A 10,189-nucleotide genomic window follows, 5' to 3' on the forward strand; every position below is an offset into this window, starting at 1 on the left:
TGCTGTAACAAAGGCCTCTTTTCTCTCCACACTGTCTGCCATTGGTGACTAGTGCAATCAAAAGACACGGTTTTGATTGAAAGACCCTGCACACTTGAGGGGGTTTTCATTTAATCTGGCTGATCAGACCCCTGCAAAACTGGCCGAAGTGATGCAAAGAACTTCTTAATGTTCCCAAACTCTATGCACTAAACATAAAAGATGTTCAAGATAGATCTATAACATCATTCTGACTAATTTAATCTTCATTTAATCTTGAACTTGAATAATGACTGAAACTGCAATTACAACTATTCGTAATAGTTGCAGATATCTTCAACTGAACTGTAGATATGTGTAATGAAAAACTACATTCACATGAATGGTAAACGTAATTTGAATCTCACTAGTCAATTTAATAAAGGATATCTAAAGTTTTGATAAGTTACAATGTACTTACAGATATCTTAAAATAGAGCTTTAACTGGGCAAAGTGATGTTGCTGATATCAGTAATGAATATCCAGGATATATAATCTAATCTAAAAGCGCAAGTGGAACTACTTAAACCCACCACTGAAGATAGACGATATTGTATATGATCATATACAGCCCATTACTGTATATGATGTTAATTATATCTGTTGTTTTATTGCTCCGTGCCCACGCTCAAACCTTTCTTTATTATCATAATGATAATAAAGAAAGATAATTAAAAACATAATTTTACAAAATCTATGATTCATAGATTTTGTAAAAGTATGTTGTATTGTATCTGGTGCTGGTATGTCAGGATGACGTCGTCGAACGTAAACCGGAAGTGACGGCATTCCGTTCCCCTCACTTCCGACTTACACGTGTGTTTACTAGAAATGTGGACGACTTAGCCTAAATAGTAATAGTAACACACGTTATCTGGTTGAGACATGGGGAAGCTGAACGTCGTGGTGTTGAGATACTTATCTCGAGATGACTTCCGAGTCCTCACAGCGGTAAGTAGCGAGCTAACGTCAGCTAAGCTCACCGGCTGTGCTAGGCTAACTAAACAACCATATTAACCAGCCCGTCGCGAGCTAACGCTACATTAACCTACATAGTTAGCTAGCAGTTAGCCCAACAGTTAACGTTACATCAACTTGTTCTGACATTAACTCATATTCGGGGTATCACACGGCTACTTAACGTCGCATGCACGTTTTGTCCGTGTTGTCATTCTAGAAAGTTGAGAGAGGTTCACATTGTGAAGTCCATCTTCAAACAATACTTCCTCGCTCATTTTCCTTGAAGGGGCAGAAAGGGAGCATAACCCTTCCTCTTTCACTAGTGTTAGCGTATGGTTAAGTGATGGGGGACAACAGACCGTAAGTCTTAGGTTTCAGCGGTTTGTGTTAGACAAACCAAGCTTGCTAAGCTGCATATTAACAGGTCATTTGAACTAAACTGACGTTTACTGTATTCTTGCATAAAAAGACAACAGTATGCCACTGAGACACACAGTAGCGCTCACTGTGACCATTAAATCAACCTTAGAGTAAGATCAGTCAAATGCCTCAAATTATGTCGTCATATTACTATATTTAAAATCCCAAGCCACGGTCTCATCAATCAGTGCTCATTTCATGTCAATTAAATTTTGCAGCACTATTGCTGTTACGAGGCTTGAATTGCAGCACTCTGATCTGATTCTTCCTGTGAACTTTCCCGCACACAGGTTGAGATGGGGATGAAGAACCATGAGATTGTTCCAGTGAGTCTCCTGGCCTCCATAGCGAGCCTCAAACACGGTGGCTGCAACAAGGTCCTCAGAGAGCTTGTCAAACACAAACTCGTGGCGTATGAGCGCTCCAAGAGTAAGAAAATATACAATGCTCGCTGAACTTACTAGTCTTGGTGGACATAGTACATGTAGGTCATATTTCTAATGTATCATGTCTGTTGATTTCAGCTGTGCAAGGTTACAGGTTGAACAATGGAGGATATGACTACTTGGCTCTGAAGACCTTCTGCTCCAGAGAAGTTCTCATTTCAGTTGGCAACCAGATTGGTGTGGGTAAAGAGTCAGGTAAGAAACAAAGTCTGCATATGTTCACATAGCCACCTCTCGTTTGGCCTGTGTGATTCTGTCAAATTTAATGGCATGAGTGTGAGATGGTGTTGAATATTTAGACTTTGTTTGTAAATAGTAGACCTAGCACTTAGAATGAAATAAAATCATAGCATTAAAATATGTTTTATTAACAGACAATACAATATAACATCATTTTAAACTATTTTTTCGTCCCTCTTGTGATTAAATTTTTTTTCCGGTACAAATCACTGGAAAAATGTGGCTATACATTTTTACCCATAATAACTATAAAGAAATACTGATAAGTCCATTTAACTAACTGTTTGTGTAATGTTTCCCCAAAAGTTGATGTAAATGACTTCTCTGTCAGTTTCCCAGACTGCTTGGACAATGTGAGAAACTCTCTTGTTCATAGAAATATTTGTTTGTGCTCACTTCCTGTAGATATATATATTGTGGCAAGTCCGAACGACGAGCAGTACGCTCTGAAGCTTCACAGATTAGGTCGTACCTCCTTCAGGAACCTGAAGAACAAGAGAGATTACCACCAACACAGGAAGAACATGTCCTGGCTATATCTCTCTCGCCTGTCTGCCATGAAGGAGTTTGCCTACATGAAGGTAATGGAACAAATCAGAGAAGTTATGTAGAATAGAAAGAAAATGTTGGCAGCAATTACTAAAATGTCTTCTCCAAATTTTTCAGGCGTTGTATGATCGTGGCTTTCCTGTTCCCAAACCTGTAGACTATAACAGACATGCTGTTGTGATGGAGCTCATCAATGGATATCCATTGTATGTAAACAAGCCATCATTCTTTCTTGCTTTATATATCACTTTAGTGATAGAAATAGCACACATTTCCTACTCTGTGTCCCTTATATCATTTACTGTGTATTGTTGTCTTTCAGGTGTCAGGTGCATAAGCTGCAGGATCCATCTTCCCTGTACAATGAGTTCATGGAGCTCATAGTCAAACTGGCCAATCACGGCCTGATTCATGGAGACTTTAACGAGTTCAACCTCATGCTGGACGACCAGGACCACATAACTATGATTGACTTCCCTCAAATGGTGTCCACCTCACATGTCAATGCCGAATGGTTGGTGTCTCCGTTATAAAATTGAGAATGAACAAACATCGTAGATTATTAAAACAGTCAAATATTTCTCTGTTTCTCACTTTTCCTAACTTTGATTCTAGGTATTTTGACAGAGATGTCAAATGTATCAGAGATTTCTTTGCCAGACGATACCAGTACGAAAGCGAGCTCTTTCCAACCTTCAAAGACATACGGTGTGTACGCATAGTTATGTTCAGTTGCAATAAAACCCCTGACATACAATGACAGTTGCTCTGTGTTATACAATTAAACAACTGGATTTTATTCACTTGAATGTTGTTTAAGTGGGTTTTTTTTATCCTATCGTTATTTCGAAGTGAAAAGCAAGTCTTAAATGATCTTTTGTTGTCACTGTTTATTCCTACAGGCGGTCTTGTTCTCTAGATGTCAACGTCTCAGCTAGCGGCTTCACCAAAGACCTGGAGAGAGACGGTGCATTGCTAGACCCAGCTGGACCCGAGGAGGAAGACGATGATGATGAGGAAGAGGAAGAAGAGGACGAGGATGGTGAAGAGGAAACAGACGAGGAGCTCGAAAAAGAAGAAGACAGTGTGCACTTGGAGGAATATAAGCATGCACTGCTGGAACTAGAAGGTCTGAAAGTCAACGACTCGCCTGCAGACATCCAAAATGAGGAGAACAAGAGTGAAAAAGGGGAAGAACAAAAAGAAATTGAGACCACATCTACAGCAAGAAGTGATGAAGAGCCAGATAAGAACTTGGAGGAAGAGTTGAATGAGGCAAAGGATGAGTGTCCAGAGCTGGCAGACCTTTCTACCTCCAACAAAGAGTTCAAACCCTTCAGGTAAACACAGTTCTCATAATCCAATATCTAATATGAAACACATTTGATAAGATGATATAAAGTTTGAACACTGCACATGCAGCTGTGCTAGAGAGCCAACAAATCATTTTATGTCTGTTAATACGAATGCCTGGTCGATAACTTTCAGAGAATAAAATATAGCACAATTTGCATCAAATTAAGCAAGGATGTTAAAAACATTATACATGTACATTATAGAGTGATTTACTGTTTTTGTTTTGCCATAATAGCAATTGGGTTGTTTGTGTGTTTTCTCCTGCAGAGACTCGGACAGTCTTCTCCACATGGCAGATCACAGGAGGATGAGGACAGACAGTGAGGGTACAGTGGGCAGCATAGGGGGCTGCTCCACAATACCACCGGTAAGAAAAACACCGACACACACAGCTGTCTGCCGTTTTCAAGCGTGAAGTTGACGGCGCCACACACTCATACAGTGTCATTATAAAATAAATACAAACAGGTCAGGTGTGATCACTTGAAAGTTTGGACACTTTACTAAATGTAGCAATCCTAATAATTTAGTTTTGAAAGGAACTGAAATGTCCTGTAGGTGCTGCTAAAGATCTTTCATATGGTGGTTCAATTGGTGTTAAAATTCTTCAATTTGTCAAAGAATTTGACGGTTGACTATAAGCGGAAACAAAACGTCTGCATACTGTTGTGTCTGCCTTGCAGCGACAGACGTGCGTCTGTACATTCATCTGTAGTAACCAGCTGTCGTGGTTTTCGTGTGTCCTGCAGGAGATCGTCCGTCAGAAGGTGCGGATGCAGCTCACCAAACAGCAGAAGGCTGCACAGAGGAGACGTCTGCAGAAAGGAGAAGCCAACTTGGTGACCGAAACCAGGAGAGAGAACCAAAGTAACATCAAGTCGAGTGTAGATTGTGCCTCCTTCTGGGGATAACTGCAGAGATGGAAAGACTAAATTTGCGTCAACATGTTTTTTTTTTTTTCTGGTTACCATTCATGTTGTATGGTCGGTATGGTCATGTTGTATGAAATACACAAAGGAAGAGATAAAACTATGCATTCGGTGTCATTTAAATATCGACTCCTTATAATGAAGCTGTATGATTGATAAATAAACCTTTTAAATTACTAATGAGGGGTGTTTTTCTGTGTTTATTCAAAAGAATAGTTTTAAGAAATGAGGAAAACAATTATTAATTCTGACGTGACTGCTAAACATGCTTGGTAGTCAAGTGAACATATTCTTAGTTTATGCTTGCATATTAACATAATGGAAACAAAAGATAGAAATCTATTAAGTAACGTTTCCATTAGTTTAGTTGTGGGTATCCGGCTGACTGAGAGACTAATTGGAGTGTAAGAATCAAATGGAAGGCAAGTTAATGAAACGCTTGTTTATTCTCAAGTCTATTCAAAGATCTCCAAACTATTATTGTAGCTTGAATAGATTGCTATCTCCACCTTCCCAGCAACCAATCAGAAACGTAGAGTGCTCCAGAACACCAACACTTCAGCATGAAATGGGGACGCATACTCCCAACGCTGTGACGCTGACAAAACTCAACTGAGGCAAGATATCTGAAAGAAGAGGACTTAGGAGCTAAGAAACCAGAACCTTCCTAAGAATTTGGTTCATTTATATGTAAGAGGCTTTCAGAGAGCGGGTGAATTCAGACTTGAACAATGGGCATTCATATTGAAGTGGTTGAATGGAGCTCAGACCCTGGGCTCTGGTCTCAAATTAGTGTGTGAAGTCAAAAGTATCCCACCCCCACACATGTTATGCACTTCATGTTGGATAGAATTGTCCCTAACATGGTGGGAACTGAGGGTATTTTATATAAAAAGAAGCATCCAGTAATATCCCTTCCACAAATTCATATTATTCCTGTTCCTGGAGGTGGTACATTGTGCCATCTGTGGTTTAACTTGGCAACTTTGTGCAGGTCTCTGACTGTCCAACTCTGTTCAGGGATTAGCCAGCTGCATGGCCGGAGGGGAGAGGCCCAGCATTCCAGCTCTGCACCTCTCTGTGTGTGTGTGTGTGTGTGTGTGTGTGTGTGTGTGTATAGAAAGAGTGAGGGGCCCTCTGAGCTAATTGGCAGCGAGGGTGACAAAGGTGGTCCGCTTAAAAAAAAAAACCCTGGTGGGATGTTCACACGGGAGGAGGAGATGGGGAGAGTACAGAGGGGCTTTCACATTTCGAGTTCATTCCTTGTGACGTTCCCATCCTGAGCTGTGGTGGCGGAGGTGGTTGCTCATTTCTAACGTCATGTGTGCCGTTTTGATGGATTATCTTGATGAGAAAAAAGTGGACTGACTTTATTTGAGGCCGCTGTGGAAGTAAACACTGAATAAAGATGAGCGAAGTGGAGGTGGAGGAGAGCATCATGTCATACCTGTCACAGAGTGAGACTGACCCCAACACCAAAGACTGTGAGTAACTGAGGAGCTTTAATGTAGCTTTCGACAGGAAATAGACTTTTTGTTTTAGATCAAAGAATCAAACAGTTATAACTATTGTAACCAATTGTTTTCTCATTACTTTGTTATATTTCTTGAAAAGTAGTCCTTCAAAAAGTGTCCGTCTTTGTATCCCTGCTGCCATAGACTGCATGAGCCGCAGCCAATCGTTTGGTACAAAGAGAAGGACGCAGGATACTTTCAAACCTATTTCAGGGTCAGAAGAAGCTCAACGCGTTACAAAATGCTGATTTTGTATACATAAACATTGTCTGGGAATGCTGATGTAGAGATATCTACCTTTTATATTTCCGTTAACATTTGTATTCTTACAGGTTTACTCAGAGCGAGATCAAAGAAACATGGGATGATAACACAGAAGAGTAATATATATAGAAATATTTTACAAATTAAACTCAGACATGTGTCCTTATTACATGTGTGCAGTGAATGTAGTGGCCATGCTCCATAACTTCTGGGAGCAGAGGCAGACCGGCCAGTTAAATGGTTCCTCCAGTGAATCCGATGGTTCTGTTGGGGGCCCGGCCATCCACAGAGAGAGCCTGCTGCTGTACGAGTCGGCCCCGTCCCCCGGTCCTCCATATGTCTGCTACGTCACCCTGCCAGGAGGAAGCTGCTTCGGCAACTATAAGGTGCATTTATCATCATCTGTGCTGACTGGCAGGATTTCCACACTTAGTTATCTGACATGCCTGACCCGTGTCAATGACCCACCAGTTGTCCTCCATGACGGTGGAAGTACACGCACTTGACCAAAAATAAACGTGTAAATGTAATTTTAAAAAAACACTATAGCTTGTTATACTATATAAACGGTTTGTGTGGCTATAGTTTCAAATGAACTAGTATTTACTAAACTTACAAACATAGTAATAATACAGTTTAATCTGCAATTTCCTCTCTTAATTGTTCTGCAGCAGCACAGAATATCTAAACTAAATGATACAGTAATAAAACAGCCCCTGATTCACACAAACTGTTTTCTGACCAAAAGTATTTGTTGTCTTACATTAACTTTCGTATCAGAGGTAAGAGCTTACAAACAACACTTGAAGGTCATTTAGTAGGGATAAACACACATTCACAAACACTTTCTTACGGTGTATTTAAATTGATGGTGTGCTGTTTAAATCCAATAATGCCTCTCAATGGGCTCATTTGGGCCCAGACAGCAGCCCCCAGCTCAGAGAAGGCATGTGATTGGTTATCTGTGAATGCCTCTTATGTTCTAATCTCATTGAGGAACTGAGGTCTGATCCCATGATTAGCTTTAATGAAGTGTAAAATCATCATAACTTGACGAAGAGTGGGCACCGGTTTACAGACCGAATTGTTCATTCAAATCAGTCAACCCTCAGCTCACATATACTGTATCAGCAGACCCAGAAACTTCTGTTTGAATTGAAAACGTTTCACTTCTTTTTGCCCTCTTTCTGACATCTTAACCCGTTGTGTTCATCGTCTCCTCATCCACAGGTGTGTGAGACTCAGGCAGAAGCTCGGCGGGATGCAGCCCGTGTGGCGCTGATGAACTCACTTGTGAACGAACTGCCGTGTCGACGCATCAACCCTCAGTTCATCACTCAGAGTTTGCAGCAGGCGGCCGCAGACAGTGCTGTGAGTGTGAACCAGTGCAAACGCGCAGCATTTCATTTTTATTACAAGAATTTAGTCGCAACATGAATGTTGACCTGCACTGTTGTCTCTGTAAAGGTCTCTGTAGAAGATGCTTATGACTCAAGCACCAGCATAGGAACCTACAGTTTGCTGCTCCACTCCCACGTAGGAAAGACAATGCTGGAGTTTCAGGTAAGACAAAAAAGCCCAAACCTATTTTTCTCCTAGCCGTGCTCATAAATCATGTGGTAATTGCAAGAAAAATCTATTTACTTCAAAGGATTCAGGCTTAGAAAAGGGGTACTTTGCTGCTAAGGGATCTTAAATTGTCTATTTATAATTGGACCCCAATTAAATCAGTATTATTTTACACAATTAGGAATTATTAAGACAAACATGACAAGAATCACAGCCACTGGGGGTTATCCCACCCTCCATTGTTCTCCCCCTAGAATGGTTTTGCTCATTTATTCCAATGCCATCTCACTCCCCGGCAGGGAGTCACGGTAACATCTAATATGTCTACCTTTGTGTAAATATACATACGTCTGCAGTAAGAGGGTGGTTAGCAGGATGAAATGGGCCCATTGTCATTCCTGCTAAAGAGCTTCCAAGTAATATACACACCTCGATTTGTGCGCACCTGTACATACACACAAGGAAATGTATTCACACACATACATACACTCAGCATCAGTGATAAATAGATATATACATGCAGTCAATAAAGGAGGTGTTATCTTGGAAGTCATACAGAATCATAAACAAGTAACGGTGCCGATGCAAAGCTGGAAACAGACACACAGATACAACATGGACTTCAACCCCAGACAACCTGTGTGTTATGTTTTCCATCTGTGTCTCATTAGGTCAATTTCAGTTAATATATAGACTCTCTATGTGTAACACTAATGACACTTGCTCTTAACACTTGGCAGCTGGTCAGTGAGACAGTGTTTTATAAATCCGAGTGAAACCTACCTGCTGCAAAGAGATTTACAAAATCCTTTCAAACCAATCATCCACAGTTATGGTGTGAGCTCAAGAAATACCTTGATAATATATTATCTTTGTCAGAATTATGTACACAGAGCTGGATGTTTGGGTTTGTTATTCAAGTCATTACTCTTGGGATTGTACAATACTTTCTCTCTCTCTCTCTCTCTCTCCTTCTCACCCACTTTCTCCCCCTCTTTCCCTTTGTAGGAGATGATGACAATTTTCCAGTTGTTGCAGTGGAATGGGACACTGAAGGCTCTGAGGGAAAGGCGGTGCTCTCGACAGGTACAGGTCTTGCCAAGGCCATATATCATCCCTGGTTTCAGCTAGCTGTAACAAAGCATCAGTACATCTGCTGCTACATTCTGATGATTGCTTATGTTCTTTGCTCCCCCTCAGAGTGTGATTTCCTATTACTCTCAGCGAGGATTTGATGAGTATATACGCAGCAGCATGGCTCTGGATTGGCTCGGACGGGAGCAGAGGTCACCGGGGCGACTCGGGGAAGAGCTGCAGGTGGTGCAGAGGGAGCTGGTGTTGGCTCGCCGTCGCGGCATAGAGCTGCGCTTCTACAAGGAAAAGACTGAGATACTCAGTTTGGCTCTGAGTCAAGCATACATTCACCACACACCTGACGCCTTCAGCGAGGCACCGGGTCACACATACAAGCAAGAACAACTTCCTTTGCAAACCTTATACAGCCAGGACACAGAAGTCCAGATAACCCCACCCTGCAGTCCTTCACCGACCCTCCATAAAAACACAAAGCAAACAGCCTGTCAAACCTTTCGCAAACACACAGCCTCCTAGCAGTCCTTCACCGGGCTCACAGTAGACTTAAATAGATTGAAGCAGAAGGTAGAAGATGGACAATAAAACGTGTGTGAATGAGCTAAAACTCTGCCACTGGAGATTTTACGTCTCTTTGGTAAAACATTGTCATTTTCTTCAGGTTTTCTGTAAAAAGAGTTCTGTAATCACGAGAGTAAGAATAATTGTGTTAAATAGTGTAGAAATAATGTTATCGCCGTATTAAATATAAATTATCATAGAACTTAACATGTGTGTAATGTATTTTCAACTTGAACCACAAGACAAACAGCATACAAATGATTACAATTA

The 10,189-nt window shown here is 41.1% G+C and overlaps 2 protein-coding genes across 2 annotated transcripts; both read left to right on the forward strand.

Annotated features, from left to right (window-relative positions):
• Positions 1 to 777: 777 nt before the first annotated feature.
• On the forward strand, positions 778 to 5,099 carry riok2 (RIO kinase 2 (yeast)). The gene is made up of 10 exons (XM_034542507.1): positions 778 to 970; positions 1,690 to 1,828; positions 1,924 to 2,040; positions 2,491 to 2,666; positions 2,752 to 2,840; positions 2,957 to 3,148; positions 3,250 to 3,342; positions 3,537 to 3,974; positions 4,258 to 4,357; positions 4,740 to 5,099. Exons 1-10 carry the CDS (start codon positions 905 to 907, stop codon positions 4,899 to 4,901), a joined length of 1,572 nt encoding a protein of 523 aa, XP_034398398.1. The 5' UTR covers positions 778 to 904; the 3' UTR covers positions 4,902 to 5,099.
• A 1,019-nt stretch (positions 5,100 to 6,118) lies between these two features.
• On the forward strand, positions 6,119 to 9,877 carry LOC117735924 (protein limb expression 1-like). The gene is made up of 7 exons (XM_034540843.1): positions 6,119 to 6,148; positions 6,328 to 6,403; positions 6,878 to 7,083; positions 7,928 to 8,068; positions 8,165 to 8,260; positions 9,275 to 9,352; positions 9,467 to 9,877. The coding sequence occupies exons 1-7, from the start codon at positions 6,119 to 6,121 to the stop codon at positions 9,875 to 9,877; spliced, it is 1,038 nt and encodes a 345-aa protein (XP_034396734.1).
• Positions 9,878 to 10,189: the final 312 nt, after the last annotated feature.

Source organism: Cyclopterus lumpus, chromosome 9 (assembly GCF_009769545.1).
Source record: "Cyclopterus lumpus isolate fCycLum1 chromosome 9, fCycLum1.pri, whole genome shotgun sequence".
NCBI classification, from domain to species: Eukaryota; Metazoa; Chordata; class Actinopteri; order Perciformes; family Cyclopteridae; genus Cyclopterus; species Cyclopterus lumpus.

Excerpts from the sequence above, each read along its gene's own strand:
- LOC117735924 (XM_034540843.1), top strand. The coding sequence starts at position 6,119 with ATGTTCACACGGGAGGAGGAGATGGGGAGA. Across the intron at positions 8,261-9,274 it reads AGACAATGCTGGAGTTTCAG|GAGATGATGACAATTTTCCA; the intron begins GTAAGACAAAAA and ends TTCCCTTTGTAG. Across the intron at positions 9,353-9,466 it reads AAAGGCGGTGCTCTCGACAG|AGTGTGATTTCCTATTACTC; the intron begins GTACAGGTCTTG and ends GCTCCCCCTCAG.
- riok2 (XM_034542507.1), top strand. The coding sequence starts at position 905 with ATGGGGAAGCTGAACGTCGTGGTGTTGAGATACTTATCTCGAGATGAC. Across the intron at positions 2,041-2,490 it reads TGGTGTGGGTAAAGAGTCAG|ATATATATATTGTGGCAAGT; the intron begins GTAAGAAACAAA and ends CACTTCCTGTAG. Across the intron at positions 2,841-2,956 it reads CTCATCAATGGATATCCATT|GTGTCAGGTGCATAAGCTGC; the intron begins GTATGTAAACAA and ends GTTGTCTTTCAG.